Below are 26,689 nucleotides of genomic sequence, written 5' to 3' on the forward strand. Positions count from 1 at the left end.
TTAACCTTTATTCAAAAATGTGTTAATTACCAACTTTTAATAGATTTGGCTGCAAAACCTGGTATCTCCACCTTCAGTTTGTTTGCAAAACTCAGTAAGTCCATCACTTTAATGTACGCTACGTCATTTTCAGTCAGTGTTGCGGCTTTGCACAGTGCATTGTCATGCCTGCATGCTACACGAAGTATCAGTCCTTGTCCATTGTGCCGCTCTGCTCTCACTTTGGCATGGGCAGATTGGTGTGGCTTACGTTGTTTACGCTTCCCAGTTGAAGCCAAAACAGGTTCATCAATTTCATCGAATGGTTCCATGATTAAAGCAAGGAAATCAGCAAAATCCAAAAGTTTACAGAGAATTCAGAGCGTCAGAGAAGCTCTCGTGGGCGCCACAATCTTTGCATCATGTGACCGAGATACATGCCAGTGATTGGTGCACTGTTCACTATGTGGTTTTGCACACAAACTGGGATGGCGATTATGAGGTTCTGCGTACAAACCGCATCTTTTTTGCAGCAAAATTTATTTTGTTATCGGATACTAGCCTTGGTAAGCTTTCACTTCACTCAGCAACGCCAGCAGATGTAAAACAGCCTGTCCCATTCACCCACACGTGCACGCTACTCTGTTTAATATGTGTTTACGTTCACTACTGGTTTCATATGCTGCAACGGCAACCGCAGGAACTTCTCTCCACCTCCTCCACCGTCCTCCACAGTTTATTAGGGGTTGTTTACAGGATACACTGCTTAGCTAATGGTGTGGATTTGATCCCTCGGCTGAACCCTCAGTGTTGTGCTCATTAGGGTTCTTGGTAAGAGTAGATCACTCAAAGAACAAAGTAATTTCCCCCAAATTTAACTGCACAGCACGCACATTTCCCTTAGCTGTGGTAGATCAATGGTTGTTTTCGAGAAGTGGAGACGAACCACCGGGTGGTTGCCATCCAGGATCTGGCAAAGTTCCACGGTGTGCTGGATGCGGCAGCACCAATGCATGCTCCAAGACCCGACTTCATCTAATTTCATAACCACTGAAAGCAAATAGTCAGTGATTTGACACTGTCGATGTCATGATATGTGTAGGATGGCATCGATTTTCAAAGGTTTTTAATTTTTCATATTGCAGGTCAGCAAAAATCAATCTAGAATGCACTGCCTCACCACCATCTGGAATTTTTTTTGTATACGTACATATTTCCAGTCACTTTCATGCAGTGAACGCTTTCACTTCGCAGCAGATGTGGGACAAAGTCACCAGCAAGTCATTCTCAAGTCATGAATTGGCAAGTCTCAAGTCATAATGACCACCAGTTGTTAGCAAGCTGACTTGAGACTTGGCTTGACTTGAAACTTGCTGATTCATGAATTGAGAATAAATGACAATGACTTTGTCCCACCCCTGCTTCGCAGCCATTGGCAACTACTGTTTATTTCTCCATCACGGTTCTAGCTAGCGCAAACTTGCGTTACGGCCAGTTACACTATAATTTTGGACCGTTACGCTTATTTTGGACCGTTACGCTTATTTTCAATACAGCGTAACGAGTCTGTAATCAACCGTTTCTGCAGCGCGACTCTAGTTTGAAGCATGAATCAATGAAGCAATGCTTCAATTCAATGGCTCGTGGCTCTTTGATTCGCTGCTCTTCAGAAGCAGTAAGTCTGCTTCTTAACCCCTCTCAAAGCCATTAAAATACCATGAGTCACTTTTGTGGGGATTAAAGTCACTAATTGGGACTCTTGTCTTGTTGCAGTCAACAAATGGGAATCGTCCTCCGTTCCGTTGGCACATCTTCAAACACTGCGCATCTTTCTGCTGAGACAGAGTCCGCTCTGAATTAATAACCTCAAAGCAAATTGCCGCTTTAAATAAAATGACACCTCTTTACAAATGTTGCAATACAGATAATAAACTACAATCGACTAAAATGTTTTTTCCCCCCAAAATGAGACGTCCAGCGTTCTTTATGAGCCTGGCGTGCAGCACAGCTGCAAGAGCTCAGCTCATAGGTATGGAAATACATTCATGGCAATAATAATGTCTGAAAGGAAATGCTTTTGACAAAAACTAATATTTTATTTCTGTTTATGTCCAGAGATCAAGGATCCACCATGTAGAGTTTATTATGTCCAGAGTTTAAGGATCCAGTAACCAAGTTCATATTTATTTACTTTAAGACTCAATAAAATGTTGTTCAATTTCAATTTAATCAGCTTATAAAACACCAAATTACAGCAAAAACCGTCTCAAGGTGCCTCACACAGAACAGTTCAACATAAAAAAATTAAAATAAATAAATAAAAATAAAAACAAATTCAAATACCTAATTAAAAACAGAAGTAAAAGAATAAAACATAAAATAAAAAGTACTCATAAGAAAAAGAATAAAAATAGGTTTTAAGTCTTGACTTAAAAATGTCCACGGACTCCGATTGCCTCACTGAGGACCATGTACTGGCTAACCCAGAATGAGATTGCCCACTCAACAAACTTCCCCAGCCTTCTGGACATGATGAAGGGACTTGGGCTGTCGTACCTGGCTTTTCCCCTTTCGGTACCCCTAGAATGTCCAATTTTTAGCTTAAATTTTCAAAAGGTCCCCCCCCCGCCAGGTCGCTATGCTTCCTTGACTCGGTCGCTTCGCTCCCTCCACATTACCATTACACTAAAATTTTATCCTAGCTAGAACCCTGTCCATGTTGCCTTACAATCACAATGCCGTTATCGTCAGTTTCAGGAAAGTTTCTGAAATAGGGCAATGCCACAACTGGGATACATTCTAGCTGAAGTGGATGATCTTTGCAGTAGAAAACAATGCCAGGAGTTGGTTAGTCTTGTTGAGAAAGCTGTGCAAGTTTACTTGATTTTGGCATTTTGATGTTAACTACAGCGGACAGCTCTATTCACAGTGTCAGTGGGAAAGCTGTGGTGTGGACAATGGACTTGAAATAGTTCCCACTACTTGGAGCTAGTGATGTCTATACTTACCTGCGTATTGACTATGGTTGGACAAATGAAAGAATTAAGAAACACAAATTCATGAAGGCTATCAGATGTTTCCAGACCACCATGTTGAACTCACAGAACTATCTGCTTCACTTATGTGTCACCAGAGAACAGTCATCTACATATGTTTGGGTTGAGGTCATGGTCATGGTGTGCCACACAGTGACGTTTGGGCAAAATTAACCTTTTGTGTCAACATGTCAGGAGTGAGACTGTGTCATTTTAAATGATTCATCTTTTACCAGATGAGTCAAGGACTATATTTCTGATGATGTTTATAACGTTAATCTAAAATGAAAGAATTTTCACATCTTTACAATGAAGAATATCTTCTTAAGATAACTACTAAGGGTGAGCAATTTAAATCATATACAAGCTTTCGTTAGGGCAACGGTGGCCCAGTTTATGGTGTGTTTACACATAACAACGGCAAGTCACGAATGCCATGAAGTGTACGTTCTTTGCCGCTGATAACGAATGTGATGATTTGGGGCAGAGGCGTCAAGTGTCCTCAGGAACTGCTGCAACCTGTTACCACCTGTTACAATTAACGGCACGTGTTGCTGGAGAATTATCAGGAACCATTACGCACGATCAAGAATAATATTCCGCATTGTTGCGTGTTATCACGCGTAAAAGCACTTCGTTACATTCTGTCACATTGTGAATGAGGCGAATTGTCTCCACACACACACACACACACACACACACACACACACACACACACACACACACACACACACACACACACACACACACACACACACACACACACACACACACACACACCCATATTCATCCCAGTTGCTGAGCAATTGAGATCGCTCCAGTTTGGGCCTCAAAATCCACAGCGGAAGAACTTTGTGATTGCATGCTTAGTTGGGCTCTGTGCCATGGAGTGGTGCAGATAGGAGGAGGAGACTGAGAGAGCCAGATGTGTGGCTTCACGCGGTTCTCATATCCCTCCTTTCCCCAAACACCAGGCACAGCAGCAGCAGCAGCAGGTGGACACCTGCAGGACCGCGCTGATGAGCATTGGAACGAGACTTTTAGCTGACTTGGTGTCACTGTCCTTCTTCAGCATACTGCAGCAATGAAACTGAATGCAGTGCAGCAGGGTTTAATTGTGCGCATGTCAGAGAAGAACGCTGTCACGCTCTATTAAGGATCACCACTAATCAAGATGGATCAACACGCTCAGTTGGGACCTCCACGGCATGAGGCAAAATGAGGGTGGTGCATGACATTCATGGAAGCTTTTTTGACAGCCAAAAACATGCTCCACGAAAATCACGAATATCACGCACCAACACGCACTATTAAGAAACCTATTCAGATGCATTAAGTTACGTTAAGAATGTCAGGAATGTGTCAAGAATGAAATATGACATTCGTAACACGTCTTGTCTATGTGTGAATGCACCATTACATGCACATAAAAATCTGGTTGCTATCTGATTATTATACAAATAATGAATGTTTATGAGTTCAATGGTACAAATATTTCATTGGATGGAACATGCCTCGTTGAATGGTACGTTCCATCTTTCACCGATTGAAATATTCGTTCCATTGAAAGAATGTAAAAACATTCATTATTTGTTGTATATAATGCAAAAATAGATCCTTGTCATTTTACGAGGTCTGTGATAAAAAAAAAGCAGTCCTTTTTATTTTTTTCAAAAAATAAATGGATTTGATTCATATGTTTTTACGTCAGACAAGCTTGAACCCTCGTGCGCATGCGTGAGTTTTGTCATGCCTGTCGGTGACGTCATTCGCCTGTGGGCAGGCTTTGAGTGAGGTGTGGACTCCCCCTCCCGTCGGAATCTCTTTGTCTGAGAAGCTGCAGGGTGAGGGATATCCGTGTGGACACTATTCGAGAAATTCAGCTGGTTTTTGGTGTAAAGTTTAACGGCTGATGAGAGACTGTGGAGTTTCTTTCGCTTTAAGCACAGCCCACAAAGCAGATCGGCGCGGCGCGGTCAGAGGTGGCGTCCGTCTGGCTGTTTCGAGCTGAAAACATCCTAATTTAAGAAGTTTCAGAAGAAGCTGGCATCAGGAGTTTACCCGGACATTCCACTGTTAAAGGAGATTTTGTAATGAAAGAACGTGCGGACGAATTTGCCGAGTCGGATCCGTGACGACATGGCAAATCCGTCTGCGCCGCGACAGGAAAAACACCTCCGTGTTGAAAACCATTTGTAAAATTCAGGCGGCTTTTGATGGCTTTCAACAAGTGAGTATCTGAGAAATTGTTTAACAGCTTGGGCATGTTCCAACTTGTCCGTTAAGGTTTCCAACGGAGGTGTTTTTCCCGACATGCGAATCTGCCCGCACGTTCTTTCATTACAAAATCTCCTTAAACAGTGGAATGTCTGGATAAACTCCTGATCCCGAATTCTTCTGAAAGTTCTCTGTTATCTCATGACGTCTTGGGTCCACAGAGCCTGAAATTAGGAAGTTTTCAGCTTGAAACAGCGAGACAACGCCGCCTCGGAGCGCAGATCGCCGTCAGGCACCGTGGGCCGTCCTTACGGCGACAGTAAAACTCCAAAATCTCTCATCAGCCGTTAAAATTTTCACCGAAAACCAGCTGAATTTATCAAATGGTGTCCACTCAGTTGTGCCTTACAGGTTTTGAAAAAATTTTGATCAAACAAAGCAGCAGTCTGAGCCATTCCTAAACAATGAAAAAATCGACTGCCCACAGGCGAATGACGTAACCGACAGGCGTGAAAAAACTCTTGCATGCCCACGAGGGTTCAAGCATATCTGATGTAATCACACGTGATTCAAATCCATATAGTTTTTGAAAAAAATAATAAGGTCCGTTACTTTTCTCACAGACCTCGTATATTTTATTAATTTATAAACAACAGAAAAGGGACTTACATTTTTGTGTGTGTCACTATTGCTTTGACGTTAACTGTCCAACACGAACTTTAAATAGGAGTCTAAAATTGTTCTCAGTCAACTTGCAAAAAACAATTCTGATGATGTAGACTTAGTGTACAGACTGCCATCTGCTTTCCTCACTCCAGCAAAAAATTGCATCAGAAATTTGTCCATCCTTTCATCCTAACTTCATCCTAACAGCTCTTCATGCCTCCAGACAGCTTACAGCATAGTGGATTTGTTTGTTTTGTGTTAGAAGAATTAGCACCATCAATTAGCTCTCCAAATCATCATCTGTCAGCAAAACAAACTCTGCCATGTTTAGCTAAACGGCGTCCCCACTAATGGGTGGTGGACGCAGTGCGGTGGTTGCAGTGCAATGATACAAAATGTATGGAACCAAATTTGCACAGTAAATGGAACCAAATTCGCACACTAAATGCAATGCAACACAAATGGGATGAATATTCCATGTCACGTGACATATAAAGCACCAATCAAATGACAAGAATCCACTCAGCTGTTATAAAAGCAAATATATTAAAGTTGAGCGGAGCTTCCTAAAACCATGACATCATATTTCAGGTGCAAGGACATGAACTCTGCAAACCTTCTCACTGACAGAGAGACAGACAGAGAGAAACAGAGACAGAGGTGGAGACACAGATAGAGTGAGTGAGAGAGAGAGAGAGAGAGAGAGAGAGAGAGACAGAGAGAGAGAGAGTGAGTGAGTGAGAGAGAGAGAGCTTTTTCTCTATACAGTCTATGCTTTTTCTTCAGGAGCTGCCCTTTCTTCTTTCTCCACTTCCAAAGGAATCCTACTAATGAACTGAAATCATGTAAACCAGGTTTTTCCAATTATTGGATTGCTGACGTGCATGTAAACGCGAGACATCAGATTATAACAGACATCTGATTGCTGTGGTCATGCAAACGGGTCCAGTGATCACAAAGACTAAACGTACAGTATGCCGCTGTTTTCAAATTATCTTCTAGAAATGTTCAAATGTCTCAGACTGAACCATGTTAGGCAGACATCAGCTTTTCTAAGGCGACACTGATTTTGAGCAAACAAACCCAAAGTGAGAAGTTTGTTTCAGAACAATTCCTGTCATCTGCAGTTCTAAAGAGCAACTCTTTGTCCTCCATCACTGTCCTGTACCACAGCAGATTTACTGACACAAAAACCTCTCTGTGACATGAGGGGAATCAATCCTCTGCAGACAACAGAAGCTCAGGAAGAAGAAAATGCTTCTCTGTTTTGCTGTGTGCTGTCATGTTCTATCACACTCAGCAAATGAAGACCAGAACATGCTGTACAGGACAAAATGTGCATTTTTAAGAGCCTGGCAACGAAGTCATACGGGGGATTGACAAATTGGCATGCTAAGACTGAAGAAACTCTTATGTTGTCATCGTTTCACTAATAGTGATATACAGTGCATTTTGAAGTTAACAGGTGGTTCTGAAAGGAATATAAGAACCCGTGAAATGGCAAATTCACCGTCCTGGGCTGGGTAAAAGTCTGCACTGGAGGACATCCTGACCTACATAATATCCAAATTCTTGCTGTCCTTAGACTGCAGGGGCAGATCCCGGGGGGGCATACACGTGTGCCCCCCTTTCATGGACCAAAAAAATAAGAATCCCCGCCAAATGTTGTTTCTGAACAAGTTACTCAGCTAGATACATTTATACTAGACCATGATTCAGCAAGGTGTAGCAAAGGTGTTCACTTTTTTAGTAATTTCAAATGTTCTCTGTTCCATGTCATCATAGCATCACATTCAAGACTGTAAAATACAAGTTAAAATAAATTTAAAAAAACAGGTAAGAAGGGTTCTTTTCTCTGTGGTGTATTTTGTGGTAAAATATGTGCCAAAATCCAGGAGGTGGCACCAAAAATTAAAAAACGTTATAGGACGCGAGCACCCACCCCCCCCCCCCCACCCCCCAAGTCACAATTTATTAATTCACAAATCCATGCCCCAACCCCTTTACAAAATCCTGGATGTGCCTATGGACTGTACTATATTAATAGCATTGCGTACCCTACCAATCTCAAAAGTCAAAGGTAAGCCAAAGGTCATCTGGCACTGAACATGTGCTTTGGAAATTTTGTTAATTTGGGCCCAGTGGCCTTGAAGATATTGTGGCTAAAATGGAGCTAAGATCCAGCCAAAACTTCACAAACAAAACAAGTTGTGTATTTGTAATATGATTCACTTACAGACCCATTCTCCATGTAATATGGAGTTGGATCAAGATGAAACGGCATCCGACGTAAAAAACAAAACAAAAAAAAATCTACTTCAGATCTGCTGTGGAATGAATGAATGGCAAGTTACTCTGTTCAATATTTGCTTGATTATCGCATTTTGTATTTGCAAGACAAAATGCATTCGTTCATTGATGATGTTTTGTATTTTCAAACTACATTGTGTTTGTTCGTGGATCATTGTACATTTGCAAGTATTTTGTTTGTAAAGTTTGACAGGATATTAGTTTCACAGGGAAAATGTCCAGAGAGACGGGTGGTGGTCTTGGAAATACATTTCTTCAGGTGGTAGTTCTTAAGTCTTTTCTAACCTCAGCAATAAATATCATCATAACTTAAAACACCCATGGGTACAGGCTTGTAAAGGTTGAGATGAAACTCCAAGGACTGATGTGCTCTTAACTATAATCCCCACTGATACTTTGTTCGTTGGGTGGAGGACAATAAATATTGACTTTGTGACTTTGTGAAAGATCACAGTGAATGTCATAGTGACATGTGGAGCAGATGGAGGATACTGACCTTTTGGCGGAGGGTTTCAGCGAAGACGATCGCGTTGGCACTGGCATCGAATGACTTCTTGAACCGACCTCTGCATCACTTTTTGAACGAGGCACAGTCTTCACTGAAATATTAAAAGCAAGTAAAAACATTACATTCATTGTTAATGTCTGAACCTGATAGAAAAACCATGATGAAACACTTTGCTTCTATTGTCAAATCAAATCAAATCAACTTTATTTATATAGCGTCGAATCACAACAAACAGTTGCCCCAAGGCGCTTTATATTGTAAGGCAAAGCCATACAATAATTACGGAAAAACCCCAACGGTCAAAACGACCCCCTGTGAGCAAGCACTTGGCTACAGTGGGAAGGAAAAACTCCCTTTTAACAGGAAGAAACCTCCAGCAGAACCAGGCTCAGGGAGGGGCAGTCTTCTGCTGGGACTGGTTGGGGCTGAGGGAGAGAACCAGGAAAAAGACATGCTGTGGAGGGGAGCAGAGATCAATCACTAATGATTAAATTCAGAGTGGTGCATACAGAGCAAAAAGAGAAAGAAACACTCAGTGCATCATGGGAACCCCCCAGCAGTCTAAGTCTATAGCAGCATAACTAAGGGATGGTTCAGGGTCACCTGATCCAGCCCTAACTATAAGCTTTAGCAAAAAGGAAAGTTTTAAGCCTAATCTTAAAAGTAGAGAGGGTGTCTGTCTCCCTGATCTGAATTGGGAGCTGGTTCCAGAGGAGAGGAGCCTGAAAGCTGGAGGCTCTGCCTCCCATTCTACTCTTACAAACCCTAGGAACTACAAGTAAGCCTGCAGTCTGAGAGCGAAGCGCTCTATTGGGGTGATATGGTACTATGAGGTCCCTAAGATAAGATGGGACCTGATTATTCAAAACCTTATAAGTAAGAAGAAAAATTTTAAATTCTATTCTAGAATTAACAGGAAGCCAATGAAGAGAGGCCAATATGGGTGAGATATGCTCTCTCCTTCTAGTCCCTGTCAGTACTCTAGCTGCAGCATTTTGAATTAACTGAAGGCTTTTCAGGGAACTTTTAGGACATCCTGATAATAATGAATTACAATAGTCCAGCCTAGAGGAAATAAATGCATGAATTAGTTTTTCAGCATCACTCTGAGACAAGACCTTTCTAATTTTAGAGATATTGCGCAAATGCAAAAAAGCAGTCCTACATATTTGTTTAATATGCGCATTGAATGACATATCCTGATCAAAAATGACTCCAAGATTTCTCACAGTATTACTAGAGGTCAGGGTAATGCCATCCAGAGTAAGGATCTGGTTAGACACCATGTTTCTAAGATTTGTGGGGCCAAGTACAATAACTTCAGTTTTTATCTGAGTTTAAAAGCAGGAAATTAGAGGTCATCCATGTCTTTATGTCTGTAAGACAATCCTGCAGTTTAGCTAATTGGTGTGTGTCCTCTGGCTTCATGGATAGATAAAGCTGGGTATCATCTGCGTAACAATGAAACTTTAAGCAATGCTGTGTAATAATACTGCCTAAGGGAAACATGTATAAAGTGAATAAAATTGGTCCTAGCACAGAACCTTGTGGAACTCCATAATTTACCTTAGTCTGTGAAGAAGATTCCCCATTTACATGAACAAATATTAGATAAATATGATTCAAACCACCGCAGTGCAGTGTCTTTAATACCTATGGCATGCTCTAATCTCTGTAATCAAATTTTATGGTCAACAGTATCAAAAGCAGCACTGAGGTCTAACAGAACAAGCACAGAGATGAGTCCACTGTCTGAGGCCATAAGAAGATCATTTGTAACCTTCACTAATGTTGTTTCTGTACTATGATGAATTCTAAAACCTGACTGAAACTCTTCAAATAGACCATTCCTCTGCAGATGATCAGTTAGCTGTTTTACAACTACCCTTTCAAGAATTTTTGAGAGAAAAGGAAGGTTGGAGATTGGCCTATAATTAGCTAAGATAGCTGGTTCAAGTGATGGCTTTTTAAGTAATGGTTTAATTACTGCCACCTTAAAAGCCTGTGGTACATAGCCAACTAATAAAGATAGATTGATCATATTTAAGATCGAAGTATTAAATAATGGTAGGGCTTCCTTGAGCAGCCTGGTAGGAATGGGGTCTAATAGACATGTTGATGGTTTGGAGGAAGTAACTAATGAAAATAACTCAGACAGAACAATTGGAGAGAAAGAGTCTAACCAAATACCAGCATCACTGAAAGCAGCCAAAGATAACGATACGTCTTTGGGATGGTTATGAGTAATTTTTTCTCTAATAGTTAAAATTTTATTAGCAAAGAAAGTCATGAAGTCATTACTAGTTAAAGTTAAAGGAATACTCGGCTCAATAGAGCTCTGACTCTTTGTCAGCCTGGCTACAGTGCTGAAAAGAAATCTGGGTTGTTCTTATTTTCTTCAATTAGTGATGAGTAGTAAGATGTCCTAGCTTTACGGAGGGCTTTTTTATAGAGCAACAGACTCTTTTTCCAGGCTAAGTGAAGATCTTCTAAATTAGTGAGACGCCATTTCCTCTTCAACTTACGGGTTATCTGTTTTAAGCTGCGAGTTTGTGAGTTATACCACGGAGTCAGGCACTTCTGATTTATAGCTCTCTTTTTCAGAGGAGCTACAGCATCCAAAGTTGTCTTCAATGAGGATGTAAAACTATTGATGAGATACTCTATCTCACTTACAGAGTTTAGGTAGCTACTCTGCCCTGAGTTGGTATATGGCATTAGAGAACATAAAGAAGGAATCATATCCTTAAACCTAGTTACAGCGCTTTCTGAAAGACTTCTAGTGTAATGAAACTTATTCCCCACTGCTGGGTAGTCCATCAGAGTAAATGTAAATGTTATTAAGAAATGATCAGACAGAAGGGAGTTTTCAGGGAATACTGTTAAGTCTTCAATTTCCATACCATAAGTCAGAACAAGATCTAAGATACGATTAAAGTGGTTGGGTGGACTCATTTACATTTTGAGCAAAGCCAATTGAGTCTAATAATAGATTAAATGCAGTGTTGAGGCTGTCATTCTCAGCATCTGTGTGGATGTTAAAATCGCCCACTATAATTATCTTATCTGAGCTAAGCACTAAGTCAGACAAAAGGTCTGAAAATTCACAGAGAAACTCACAGTAACGACCAGGTGGACGATAGATAATAACAAATAAAACTGGTTTTTGGGACTTCCAATTTGGATGGACAAGACTAAGAGTCAAGCTTTCAAATGAATTAAAGCTCTGTCTGGGTTTTTGATTAATTAATAAGCTGGAATGGAAGATTGCTGCTAATCCTCCGCCTCGGCCCGTGCTACGAGCGTTCTGGCAGTTAGTGTGACTCGGGGGTGTTGACTCATTTAAACTAACATATTCATCCTGCTGTAACCAGGTTTCTGTAAGGCAGAATAAATCAATATGTTGATCAATTATTATATAATTTACTAACAGGGACTTAGAAGAGAGAGATCTAATGTTTACTAGATCACATTTAACTGTTTTAGTCTGTGGTGCAGTTGAAGGTGCTATATTATTTTTTCTTTTTGAATTTTTATGCTTAAATAGATTTTTACTGGTTATTGGTGGTCTGGGAGCAGGCACCGTCTCTACAGGGATGGGGTAATGAGGGGATGGCAGGGGGAGAGAAGCCGCAGAGAGGTGTGTAAGACTACAACTCTATTGTCAGGGTCAAAAGTACGGAAATCAGTCATGCCATGTTGTCACTGTTTATAGGCCTCCTGGCCCATATTCTGAATTTTTAGATGAATTTGGTGCATTCATCTCTGGCCTGTCAGCTAGTGTGGACAACATTTTGATTATTGGTGATTTTAATATTCACATAAATAAGCCCTCTGATCCCCTTTGTAAGTCATTTATGGAACTTGTGGATGCGCTGGGATTCCAGCAATGTATTCAGGATTCAACACATATTAGTGGAAATACCCTTGATCTGGTACTCACACGTGGCCTTGCTGTCACAAACATTGACATTTTGCCTCTTGCCTCGGTGATCTCTGACCACTCATTTGTTAAGTGTGCATTTATGTTGCTGCGCCTAGTGGATCAAAAGCCTTGTCTTTCTTTGCGGCGACGCATTACTCCTTTAATTATGATAGAACTCGAGGCCAGACTGCCTGAAATTTTGGCCTCAGGGTTAGAGAATATTCAATCAGTAGATAGTCTTGCGGATGGCTTGAACTCAGCGCTCAAGGCCACACTGGACAAGGTTGCGCCTCCTCTCTTGAGGACACGCCTTCCCAAGGCATGCTCACCTTGGTTTAATGGTTACCTGCGTGACCTTAGGCAGAAGGCTCGAGGTTTTGAAGGGAAATGGCGTAGTTCTAAGTTAGAGGTGGTCCATCTTGCATGGCGAGATGCTGTCTTGGATTATAAGCAGGCACTACTGGCTACAAAGCGTGCCTATTATTCTGAATTGATTAATAAAAATAAGCATAATTCCAAGTTTTTGTTTGAAACTGTAGCATTTCTTATTCATGGACAGCCACCTGTTATTCACTCTCCTTTCTCAGCACAGGACTTCTTGGATTACTTTGAGAAGAAAATCGAGGATATTAGGTTGAGTATATCTCAGCAGGCTTTGGCCCAACCACTGCATACTGCTGTGGAGGTGGATGCGCCCACTGAGGTGGTATCCAGATTTACAGATTTTGACGGTATCTCGTTAGGCGCACTGACGAAGCTCGTGACGTCTATTAAAAGCACAACCTGTTTATCCTATACCAACGAAATTGTTTAAGGACTTGTGGCCCATTCTTGGACCAACTGTGCTGGAAATTGTAAATCTCTCATTGACTTCTGGATCTGTTCCTAGGTGTTTTAAGTCTGCAGTGATCAAACCATTACTTAAAAAATCTAATCTCATGTATTGAAGAATTATAGACCGATATCAAATCTGTCATTTTGTTCTAAAATCCTGGAAAAAGTGGTCTCGCGACAGCTCATGGACTATCTCACTGAGAATAATCTTTTTGAGCCACTGCAGTCTGCTTTTAGAAGATTTCACTCCACAGAGACAGCACTTACTAAAGTAGTGAATGACCTTTTGCGAGCAATGGACTCGGATATCACTACGGTCCTGGTGCTGCTGGATCTTAGTGCTGCATTTGACACTGTGGATTACCATATTCTACTTAATAGGCTGGAGAATCACTTTGGGATTACTGGAACTGCTCTTGAATGGTTGACGTCGTACCTGTCTAGTCGTTCCTACTGTGTATTGTGTAATGGAACCTCCTCCGATCGTAGAGACATGAAGTTTGGGGTTCCTCAGGGATCCGTTTTGGGCCCCTTGCTTTTTTCTCTTTATGTAGCACCCCTCGGGAATATATTGCGGCGTTTTGGGATTCCCTTTCATTGCTATGCTGATGACACTCAATTGTATATGCCAATAACTGCTGGTAATCTTACTCACATAAAGTCCTTGGAGGATTGTCTTGCATCAGTGAGAAGTTGGATGTCTAGTAACTTCCTACTTTTAAATTCTGATAAGACTGAGGTTATGGTTTTTGGTCCAGCGAGATATCGGCATCAATTTGATCAGCTGGCATTTAGCTTAGGTCCGTGTGTTATACATCATACGGATAAAGTGAGGAACCTTGGAGTCATTTTTGATCCTGCATTGTCCTTTGATCTCCACATTAGAGACATTACAAGGACTGCCTTTTTTCATTTGCGAAATATAGCAAGGATTCGTCCTATTCTGTCTATGGCTGATGCTGAGACTTTGATTCATGCGTTTGTCTCTTCTAGATTGGACTATTGTAATGCTCTATTCTCTGGCTTACCGCAGTCCAGGATCAGGGGTCTTCAATTGGTTCAGAATGCTGCTGCCAGACTTTTGACATGGAGCAGAAAGTTTGACCACATTACGCCAATCTTGGCGCCCCTGCACTGGCTTCCTGTTCTGCAAGATCGGATTTTAAAGTATTGATTTTAGTTTATAAAATTGTTCATGGACTTGCACCTCCCTATCTGGCTGACTTGATAAGCCCCTATGTACCAGCTCGGGCCCTGCGTTCTCAGGGTGCAGGACTTCTGTGTGTTCCCAGGGTGAATAAGAAGTCTGCCAGTCACAGAGCTTTCTCCTATCGTGCCCCAGCTCTGTGGAACGATCTGCCGGCACACATTCGGCAGTCGGACACTGTGGAGACCTTTAAATCACATTTAAAGACTCATTTATTTTCCCTGTTTTACCATTAGTGTTATCATGTGTGTTTAATCTTGTACTTTTTTTACTGCTTTTTTTCTTATGGTTGTTTTTATTGTGTTTTAAATTTTTAACTGTTTTTATGTTGTGAAGCGCCTTGAGACGATTTTGTCATGAATTGGCGCTATATAAATTAATAAATTTGAAATTTGAATTTGGATAGTCACGGTTTGGAGGATTTAAGAAAATTGGCCAGATTTCTAGAAATGAGAGCTGCTCCATCCAAAGTGGGATGGATGCCGTCTCTCCTAACAAGACCAGGTTTTCCCCAGAAGCTTTGCCAATTATCTATGAAGCCCACCTCATTTTTTTTAATAAAAATAATATTGTAGGTATTTCCTTTGCTTACCTTCTTCTAAGTAACCAAAGGCAGTGGAACCGTCATCTGAAAGACCCACAGTAATCAATCAAAAGGTGTTTTTAAATCATTTCCAGCTGTAGTTGTGTATGTAATGCATGTAGTGTTGCAGTAAATAATTCAGAGGGCACTGAACTCCTTCTACCTATTTGTTTTTCAGTGGGTTGACACCTTCCATTAGGACCAGCATTACAGGTTCTCCAACAAAAATCAAAGTGTGTCAGCTCAAAGCTTTATCGGAAGCATTACTGAGCTATAAACAGCTTCAAGGCTTTGAATAAGTAATGCTTTAAAAAGCCAAAAGACTGCGGTCACAACTTTCCGAAAGATTCCAGATGAAGCTCACATTTTCTGTGAGCCACAAAGAGAATCATATTGGCTCTGAATCCAAGACTGAGACTGAAAACCACCATGAAATGTATCAATGCAGACTGATAATCCGAAGACAGTCAGTCATTATGCAGATGATTGCATGTCTTTTGTTACATGTGTAGTTTTGTAACAATTAGACTGATTCTGTTCACAGGTGATGCTGAGACACTGATCAGAGATCCATGCCTGCATGTCTTCCAGAATTGATTATTGTAATTGCATAACAGTGCAAGAAGTCTTGAAGTAATATAGATTATAGAGTTTTAACCAGAACAACAAAATTCAATCACCCCAAATTTAGCTGTTCCTTCTGTGCATGCACAAATTGCTAACAGCCCATTTTAAGGTTTTTTAATGTTGACATGGGCAGCATGGTGCCTTAATGGTTAGCAAGGTTGCCTCACAGCAAGAAAGCCGTGGGATCGATTCCCACCTGTGTGTGTGTGTGTGTGTGAGTGTGTTTGTTTTTCAATATGTGTCCCTGCAACAGACTGGCATCCTGTCCAGGGTATACCCCACCTCATGCCCTATGACTGCTGGAATAGTTCAGCCCCCCCGTATATAATATTCACACCCTTTGCTCAGTACTTTGTTGATGCACCTTTGGCGGCAACTACAGCCTTAAGAGTTCTTGAATATGATGGCACAAGCTTGGCGCACCTATCGTTGAGCAGTCCTATCGTTGCTCAATTCCTCTTTGCAGCACCTCTCAAGGTCCATCAGGTTGGATGCCGCTCCTTTGATATCTTGGCTGTGTGCTTAGGGTCATTGTACTGCAGAAAGATGAACCATCCTTCAGTCTGAGGTCAACAGCACTCTGAAGCAGTTTTTATCCAGGATGTCTCTGTACATTGTTGCATTTATCTTTCCCTCAATCCTGACTACTCTCCCAGTTCCTGCTTCTGAAAAATATCCCCACAGCATGATGCTGCCACCACCATGCTTCACTGTAGGGATGGTGCCTGGTTTACTCCAAACATGACACCTGGTATTCACGCCAAAGAGTTCAATCTTTGTCTCATTAGAGAAGAGAATTCTGTTTCTTGTGGTCTGAGATTTCTTCAGTGGCAACAAAAATGGACAGTTCTCCGCGCTTCTGTACAACACAAAAATCCGGTGCAACCAGGCAGGACTGACTGGAGAGCCGTGACCGACCTGTTTATAATGCCTCACCATGGCATAAGTTAGATTCTGGGTACGGATTGCTGTTTTATGTTCAGCTATCCACAATTTTAGTTGACATTGCCAATCCACAAGGACATTTTAGAAGGTATACTGTATGTGTAGTGTTACAATTGATAAATGAAGAAATGGAATATTGCTTACTAGTACGGAGATGAGAGAAGCACTTCGCATTGGTGGAATTACAACATTGTGTACAATTACCGCATCTAAAGAAACCTTTCGGTGGGCTGGAGAGCCAAATAGTCGAGACAGGAATGGGCATATCTGAATGAACCAGTCGATCACTAATATTACGGGCTCACCAGCATCTTTAAAATTCTGGGGGATTGAGAAAATTACAGTTCCACCCAGAGGAGGTGACATCATTAAAAAACCTTTATGTAGAGAAGCATTTTGGATTTATACTTTAGGCACTTTGGAACCATTTGGTCTGAATGAAGAATTTAACTTTACTTGTTTTCTTTAACATTAATATTTATGTTTTTTTACTCTGGGTTACTGTCATATTATGTTTGTTCTTTTTAATTGGGATGGTGTGTCTCTAATTATGAGTGTGTCTTGATTGACGGATGGTCACACCACCTTTACGCATCATGACACCTGGCTCCTGTTAGTATTTAGGCTGCAACATCCAGGTCTTTTCAGGGACTCTGATGAAGATGTGATTTGCACATTGAAACGTTAGTCTTTTTCTATGTCTTTATCACCTCAATAAACTTTTTAGCACCTACTTCTGTGTTGCACCAGCTGTTTTCCTTTCTACAAGTCCTTCAGTGGCCTTTTGGCAAACTCCAGGTGGGCTGTCATGTGCCTTTTACTAAGGAGTGGCTCCATCTGACCACTCTACCATACAGGCCTGATTGGTGGATTGCTGCGGAGATGGTTGTTCTTTTGGAAGGTTCTCCTCTCTCCATAGAGGAATACTGGAGCTCTGACAGAGTGACCATCGGGTTCTTGGTCACCTCCTTGACTAAGGCCCTTCTCCGCCGATTGCTCAGTTTAGACAGGTGGCCAGCTCTAGGAAGAGCCCTGGTAGATCTGAACATCTTCCATTTATGGAGGATGGTGGCCACTGTGCTCATTGGGACCTTCAAAGCACCAGAAATATTTTTGTACCTTTCCCCAGATTTGTGCCTTGAGACAATCCTGTCTCGGAGGTCTACAGACAATTCCTTTGACTTCATGCTTGGTTTTGCTCTGACATGCACTGTCAACTGTGGGACCTTATATGTAGACAGGTGTGTCCCTTTCCAAATCATGTCCAATCAAATGCATTTACCCCAGTTGGACTCCAATTAAGCTGTAGAAACATCTCAAGGATAATCAGTGGAAACAGGATGCACCAGAGCATCATGGCAAAGGCTGTGAATACTTAAGTACATGTGAAAAAAAAAGTTTTCAAATTGTCATTATGGGGTATTGTGTGTAGAATTTTGAGGAAAAAAAAATCATTTCATCTGTTTTAGAATAAGGCTGTAACATAACAAAATGTGGAAAAAGTGAAGCACTGTGAAAACTTTCCTGATGCACAGTGTACCCTTTTTCTAAGGGTGGCAAGGATTAATAGCAACCAAGTAACAGCATCACCTCAACACCAAAACTAACCTAACCTCTGTTGGCTGAGTCCTGTGAGCTTCAACTCAAGTCTGGAGCTACAAAGGCCTGCAGCACCCCCTAGTGAACACAAAACTAAACTACATTTCAGTAACTGGATGAAAGAACATAATTCTGCTCATGAGTTAAGGTTAGAAAAATGAATATGTTCTGATATTAAAATATTTAAAATATTAACAGTGTGAGCATTATGGTATTAAATGAGACACTGATGGTGGAAAAGGCACTGAGTGATATTTAAAGGGGTCATATTGTACACATTTTCAGCAAGCCCATGCAGGTCACCAGGTGTTTTCAAAATCATGTATTTATTGGTAGCCAAAACACTCAAGAGACATTGAGATGATACAGCCTAAAAAAAAGGTTTTAAGGTCTCTATTATATTAAATGATACCATTACCATTGCTTTCCACACCCCCTCTCCTTTAAATCCCCTTCTCTTTTATTATTTTCTCTCCCACATACAGTGCATCCAGAAAGTACCGTAATTTCCGGACTATAAACTGCTACTTTTTTCACATGCTTTGAACACTGCGACTCGTAATTTATGGATTTTTATAGGCTTTTTCAATACATAAGTCAAATAATGCTGTCAAGTGATTTCCTGAAAGCTGCACTCCTCATGTGGTGTAAATTCACACACTGTGAAAATATAAGGTCTTACCCATTCATTTTAGTGAAGAAATGTCCCTCTCCAGCACTTTGTGCCAGAGTTGCACTGTCAGATCAGTTAGCAGAGCAGAGCCTTCTCCCCCCACCCTTCCAAACCGGTTCTCTGTCTTGGCGCAACAAGTTGAAAAAAATCACCTCATTAATGTCTCATTTACCACAGACTCCAACCAATCCTGGCTGCACGCGATTAAAGTTAAGCCCCGGTCACACATAGGAAGAATGTGGAGGAGCCATTCCAACACAGCAAATATTTTCATAAAAAGACGCATGGCCAGCTGTGCCCCGAACGCATCTGGACTGCCTCGTGCGCATCTGCAGGATGCAGCCCACACATATTTCAGACAGCAGTCAGATGACACAGTGCTGTCAGATGGCACCGACATTGGAGGAGCTGACGGCGGAGCTGCATCCATGAGGACTAATAGTGGACCTGGACATGTTCTTCAGCTGCCAATCGTGAGCGATCCATGTGTGAGGACTTACAGTGGACCTGGACATGTTCTCCAGCTGGCGATTGCATGCAATCGATCCATACGTGAGGACTTACAGTGGACCTTCACACTGATCGCCGGCTGGCAATCTACGCCTGAGAACTTATAATGGACTTGGTGTTGTGAAAGTGTAGGAACACGGACCCACAACAGGCGGCGCAAATGAACGGACAATGGAGGAAGTCAAATAACAACGCTTTACTGTTTGTGAATAAGCACAACAAACACGGCAGATCACAATAGTAAGCAATGAAGTCAATTCACAAAAATGTGTCACGTGGGCAGGCTCGAAGATAAGAGACGTCCGTCCAAAGCAGAACCAGAACCACACGATTTCCTCCGCCACCGAACCCCGGGAATACTGGAGCCGCCAAGTCCCGAACTCCCAGGTGGCCACTGCCTCCGCTTGTCGGATCTGGTACTGCTGGCGAGGAACAAAAAACAGTTAGATGTGGATGCGTTTGCACCCAGCAACACGTATGGTGGGAAAACCACCTCCACCTCTCATCAGAAACTGGTAAGTGCAGGAGTGTGAGTACTTATCAAAGAGGTAGGGAAAAAGTCCAACACAGTCTCCAGCTGTAAATACTCACTGTCTGCTATTAAACACACAAAGCAACAAAGTATTATTGTCGGGAAGACAACACAATCGGCTGAGCACTTTACCTCCTAGGTAGAGCGATATCTCGGCAACGAGGTGGAGATGTCGTCTTGCTGATATACTACTGAAGATCCGATGATTGGTGACAGCTGTCGTAGGTGATAAGTGACAGCTGTCACCCCGGCTGCTCCTGTGAAGCGGCAGCGCCCTCTTGTGCCTGGAGCCCGCACTCCAGGCAGGGTGTCCTCTGGTGGTGGTGGGCCAGCAGTACCGCCTCTTCAGCGGCCCACACAACAGGACCCCCCCCTCAACGGGCGCCTCCTGGCGCCCGACCAGGCTTGTCCGGGTGGCGGCGGTAGAAGTCGGCCAGGAGGGCCGGGTCCAGGATGAAGCTCTTCTTCACCCAGGAGCGTTCTTCGGGTCCGTACCCCTCCCAGTCCACCAAATACTGGAAGCCCCGGCCCATCCTACGGACATCCAAGAGCCGGCGCACAGTCCAAGCCGGCTCGCCATCGATGATCCGGGCAGGAGGTGGTGCCGGACCCGGAGCACAGAGGGGTGAGGTGTGATGCGGCTTTATCCGGGACACATGGAACACAGGATGGATCCGCAGTGAGGCTGGAAGCTGAAGCCTCACTGCGGGTGGACTGATGACCTTGAGGATCTTGAAGGGGCCGATGTAACGATCCTGCAGTTTAGGGGAGTCCACTTTGAGGGGTATGTCCTTTGTCGACAACCACACCTCCTGCCCTGGCCGATACGCAGGGGCCGGGGTCCGCCGACGGTCTGCATGGGCTTTTGCCCTCGTCCGGGCCTTTAGCAAAGCAGAACGAGCGGCGCGCCACACCCGACGGCACTTCCGCAGGTGGGCCTGGACCGAGGGCACACCGACCTCTCCCTCAACCACCGGAAACAACGGGGGCTGGTACCCCAGACTCACCTCAAAAGGGGAGAGGCCGGTGGCAGAAGACACCTGGCTGTTATGGGCATACTCGATCCAGGCCAAATGGGTACTCCAGGCCGCCGGGTGCGCGGCCGTCACGCAGCGCAGGGCCTGTTCCACCTCCTGATTGGCCCGTTCTGCTTGCCCGTTGGTCTGAGGATGATACCCGGACGAGAGACTCACCGTGGCCCCCAGTTCCCGGCAGAAGCTCCTCCAGACTTGCGAGGAGAACCGGGGACCGCGATCGGAGACGATGTCTGTTGGGATCCCATGCAGCCGGACGACGTGGTGGACCAAGAGGTCCGCTGTCTCCTGGGCAGTCGGGAGCTTCGGGAGGGCCACGAAGTGGGCCGCCTTGGAGAATCGGTCCACTATCGTGAGGATGGTGGTGTTGCCCTGGGACGGCGGGAGGCCCGTGACAAAATCCAGGCCGATGTGGGACCAGGGGCGATGAGGCACAGGCAGCGGCTGGAGCAGTCCCGATGCCCTGCGGTGGTCAGCCTTACCCCTGGCACAGGTGGTGCAGGCCTGGATATAATCCTGGACGTCGGCCTCCAGGGACGCCCACCAGAAGCGCTGCCGGACAACTGCCACGGTTCTTCGCACCCCTGGATGACAGGAGAACTTGGAGCTGTGACAGAAGTCCAGGACTGCAGCCCTGGCCTCTGGTGGGACGTAAAGTTTGTTCTTCGGCACAGTTCCGGGGTCCGGGCTCTGTGCCAGGGCCTCCCGGACGGTTTTCTCTACGTCCCAGGTGAGAGTGGCCACGATAGCGGACTCCGGGATGATAGGTTCCGGTGGATCCGACAACTCCGTTTTGACTTCGTCTTCATGCACCCGGGACAAGGCATCCGATCTCTGGTTTTTGGTCCCGGGGCGGTAGGTGATCCAGAAGTCAAAACGGCCGAAGAACAGTGACCAGCGGGCTTGCCTGGGGTTCAGCCGCTTGGCGGTCCTGATATATTCCAGGTTCCGGTGGTCAGTGAAAACCGTGAATGGCACGGACGTTCCCTCCAACAGATGTCTCCACTCTTCAAGAGCCTCTTTCACCGCAAGGAGTTCTCGATTGCCGACGTCATAGTTCCGTTCGGCCGGGGTCAACCTGCGGGAAAAATAGGCACACGGGTGAAGGACCTTATCGGTCTCTCCGCTCTGGGAAAGCACAGCTCCTATCCCTGAGTCCGAGGCGTCCACTTCAACCACAAACTGGCGACTAGGATCGGGTTGCACCAGAACGGGTGCAGACGAGAAGCGCCGTTTCAACTCCTTGAACGCGGCATCGCACCGATCCGACCAGGTGAAGGGGACTTTTGGAGAGGTCAGGGCTGTCAGGGGGCTAACTACCTGACTGTAGCCCTTAATGAACCTCCTGTAGAAATTTGCAAAGCCGAGGAACTGTTGCAGCTTCCTACGGCTGGTAGGTTGGGGCCAGTCTCTCACCGCCGCAACCTTGGCCGGATCAGGAGCGACGGAGTTGGGGGAGATGATAAACCCCAGGAAGGACAAAGAAGTGCGGTGAAATTCACACTTCTCGCCCTTCACAAACAGCCGGTTCTCCAACAACCGCTGCAGGACCTGACGTACATGCCGGACATGGGTCTCAGGATCCGGAGAAAAGATGAGAATATCGTCCAGATATACGAAGACGAATCGGTGCAGAAAATCCCGCAAGACATCATTAACCAATGCTTGGAACGTCGCGGGGGCGTTTGTAAGGCCGAACGGCATGACCAGGTACTCAAAGTGACCTAATGGGGTGTTAAATGCCGTCTTCCACTCGTCTCCCTTCCGGATCCGAACCAGGTGATACGCATTTCTAAGATCCAGCTTAGTGAAAATTTGGGCTCCATGCAGGGGCGTGAACACTGAATCCAACAAAGGCAACGGGTATCGGTTACGAACCGTGATTTCGTTCAGCCCCCTATAATCAATGCATGGACGAAGTCCGCCATCTTTTTTCCCACAAAAAAGAAACCTGCACCCATCGGGGAGGTGGAATTCCGGATCAACCCGGCAGCTAAAGAGTCCCGGATGTAGGTCTCCATTGATTCGCGCTCAGGTCGTGAGAGGTTGTACAGCCTGCTGGACGGGAACTCAACGCCCGGAACCAAATCAATGGCACAATCGTACGGACGGTGCGGGGGAAGGGTGAGTGCCAGATCCTTACTGAACACATCCACAAGGTCATGGTACTCCACCGGCACCGTCCCAAGATTGGGCGGGACTCTGACCTCCTCCCTAGTCTGGGAACCGGGATGAACCGAGGAACCTAAACATACCCGATGGCAGGTCTCGCTCCACTGAACCACTACCCCGGACGGCCAATCGATCCGGGGATTGTGTTTTAACATCCAGGGGAACCAGAGAATCACACGGGAGGTGGCAGGAGTCACGAAAAACTCGATCTCCTCCCTGTGGTTCCCTGACACCACCAGAGTTACTGGTGGTGTCTTATGTGTGATTAGAGGGAGTAGGGAGCCATCTAGTGCCCGCACCTGCACTGGTGAAGTAAGCGCCACCAGAGGGAGCCCTGCCTCCCTGGCCCATCTGCTGTCTAGCAGATTCCCTTCAGAGCCCGTGTCCACCAGTGCTGGGGCCTGAAGGGTTAAATCCTCGTAAAGGATTGTAACTGGGAGTCGTGTGGCAATATGGGTATGTCCCACGTGAATGTCTTGGCCCACCCCTAGCCCAGTTTCTAGGGGCGGGCGTTGGTGTTTAACCGCTCGGGGCAGTCTCTCAATTGGTGCTCTATCGAGCCACAAACAAAGCACGCTCCGCGGACCAGCCTCCTCGGTCTATCTGGTGGCCTAAATGTGGCCCTGCTCGTGTCCATAGCTTCATCAGCAGGGGGAGCTGTAACCATACGGAGCGTAGAGGCCGTGGAGCGTGGGGAGGGCGGAACTCGGTCGGAACCGGAAGGGAGAGGGACGGCGCGTGCCTGGCCACGCCCTTCATCTCGTTCCCGACGGCGTTCTTCTAACCGATTGTCTAACCGTATAACGAGATCAATAAGCCCGTCTAAATCCCGCAGTTCGTCCTTAGCCACCAGGTGCTCCTTCAGAACCAACGACAGTCCGTTTACGAAGGCGGCACGGAGGGCAGTGCTATTCCAGCCGGACCTCGCAGCCGCGATGCGGAAGTCGACTGCATAAGCAGCTGCGCTCCGGCGCCCCTGTCTCATTGACAGCAGCACGGCTGAAGCGGTCTCTCCTCTATTTGGGTGATCGAACACTGTTCTGAACTCCCTCACAAGCCCATCATATGTCAGAAGGAGCCGTGAATTTTGCTCCCAGAGCGCTGTAGCCCAAGCGCGTGCCTCACCGTGAAGCAGATTAATCACATAAGCTACCTTACTAGCATCAGTCGCATACATGACGGGACGTTGTGCGAAGACGAGCGAACACTGCATAAGGAAGTCCACGCACGTCTCCACACAACCCCCGTACGGCTCTGGAGGGCTTATGTATGCTTCAGGGGAAGGTGGGAGGGGTCGTTGAATGACCTGTGGAACGTCACTGTTGCGCACAGGATCGACAGGAGGGGGAGCCGCAGCAGCGCCCTGAGGGCGCGCTTCCACCTGCGTGGCGAGAACCTCCACCCTGCAGTTAAGGAGGACGTTCTGCTCGGTCATTAGATCCAACCGAGCCGTAAAAGCGGTGAGGATTCGCTGCAACTCACCGATCATTCCTCCTGCAGACGCCTGTGCGCCCTGCTCTTCCATTGGCCGTTCAACAACCGGTTGACGCCCCTCGGGGTCCATGACGTTGGCCGAGATATCCTGTTGTGAAAGTGTAGGAACACGGACCCACAACAGGGGGCGCAAATGAACGGACAATGGAGGAAGTCAAATAACAATGCTTTACTGTTTGTGAATAAGCACAACAAACACGGCAGATCACAATAGTAAGCAATGAAGTCAATTCACAAAAATGTGTCACGTGGGCAGGCTCGAAGATAAGAGACGTCCGTCCAAAGCAGAACCGGAACCACACGATTTCCTCCGCCACCGAACCCCGGGAATACTGGAGCCGCCAAGTCCCGAACTCCCAGGTGGCCACTGCCTCCGCTTGTCGGATCTGGTACTACTGGCGAGGAACAAAAAACAGTTAGATGTGGATGCGTTTGCACCCAGCAACACGTACGGTGGGAAAACCACCTCCACCTCTCATCAGAAACTGGTAAGTGCAGGAGTGTGAGTACTTATCAAAGAGGTAGGGGAAAAAGTCCAACACAGTCTCCAGCTGTAAATACTCACTGTCTGCTATTAAACACACAAAGCAACAAAGTATTATTGTCGGGAAGACAACACAATCGGCTGAGCACTTTACCTCCTAGGTAGAGCGATATCTCGGCAACGAGGTGGAGATGTCGTCTTGCTGATATACTACTGAAGATCCGATGATTGGTGACAGCTGTCGTAGGTGATAAGTGACAGCTGTCACCCCGGCTGCTCCTGTGAGGCGGCAGCGCCCTCTTGTGCCTGGAGCCCGCACTCCAGGCAGGGTGTCCTCTGGTGGTGGTGGGCCAGCAGTACCTCCTCTTCAGCGGCCCACACAACACTTGGACATTATTCTCAGACTGACGGTCTATGTGTGAGGACTTATAGTGGACCTGCACATTGTTCTCAGGCCGGTGATTGCTTGGGATCCGTGCTTGAGGACTCTTTGATGGTGTGGACTTTACATTTGGAAATCATTCTACAAGTGGGTGAGTGCCCTGTTCAGTTTTTTCTGTTTTTGTATTTTTTTTCTCCTCAGCACAGCTGGTGGGCTTTACTTTTATTTTACTTTGAGAGAGTCTGTCGGATTTTGGATCTTGATGTGTGCGGAGCAGCACACTGTTTCAACATGCATGTGCACGCAGACCTCACCGCAGTTTCCACAGGCTTTCTGATCACACAGATGCATTTATTTTTTATATTTCACAGTTATATTGATGACATCACAAAGCCGAGCCTTGAGCAGCCTGTTTTTAACAGGCTGTGTTTATGACTAATGGCTGTGCAGGTGCACTACGTTTTCTCACAGTGGAGAGCAGCTGCTCCTTTTACCATGACTGCATCAAAAATGAATCATCATAACAACATCACACTTATGTAAACTTTGGAATTAATCTCTTAAACTTAGCAGCTACATTCCATTCAATAGCACGCTGGGACATCTCTAAAAGCTATATCACCACTATCAGAAACATTTGGAAAAAGGAGGACTTTGCTTTTAGCAGTCTGTTGCAAATGCCATATACTTCATCACAGAAGTGCACAAAGTAATCCAAGCATATCACTGGATGCTCACTAACAGCCTAAATCTAAATTGTTGTGATTTCAGCGTGCTTATTCCTTTAATGAATAAATAAATGACACTGCAAACATTCACACAGTGCCAAATTTTGAGTCCACAGTGAAACAGGAAATGTCAAATGCTGAATAATTCCTGGCATGGGTGGAGCTAGAGCGGAGGCCAGGGTTGCAATGGAGTCCCCTGAAATCTGATTGTACACAGATGATTGACATGTCACGGCATCGCACAT

General features: G+C 44.9%; 1 protein-coding gene across 11 annotated transcripts in view; it reads right to left on the reverse strand.

The window, feature by feature from the left end:
* LOC117524002 (sorbin and SH3 domain-containing protein 1) overlaps positions 1-26,689 on the reverse strand; it is a 175,009-nt gene that overhangs the window by 76,879 nt on the left and 71,441 nt on the right. For all 11 annotated transcript variants that reach the window (XM_034185714.1, XM_034185708.1, XM_034185709.1 and 8 more), the window contains 2 exons: positions 15,274-15,309; positions 8,704-8,806 (listed from right to left, as the gene is read on the reverse strand). In XM_034185714.1, the coding sequence (XP_034041605.1) occupies positions 8,704-8,806; positions 15,274-15,309 (139 nt within the window). The remainder of the gene's footprint in view (positions 1-8,703; positions 8,807-15,273; positions 15,310-26,689) is intronic.

The sequence above is a fragment of the Thalassophryne amazonica genome, chromosome 13 (genome assembly GCF_902500255.1).
Source record: "Thalassophryne amazonica chromosome 13, fThaAma1.1, whole genome shotgun sequence".
Lineage (NCBI taxonomy): Eukaryota > Metazoa > Chordata > Actinopteri > Batrachoidiformes > Batrachoididae > Thalassophryne > Thalassophryne amazonica.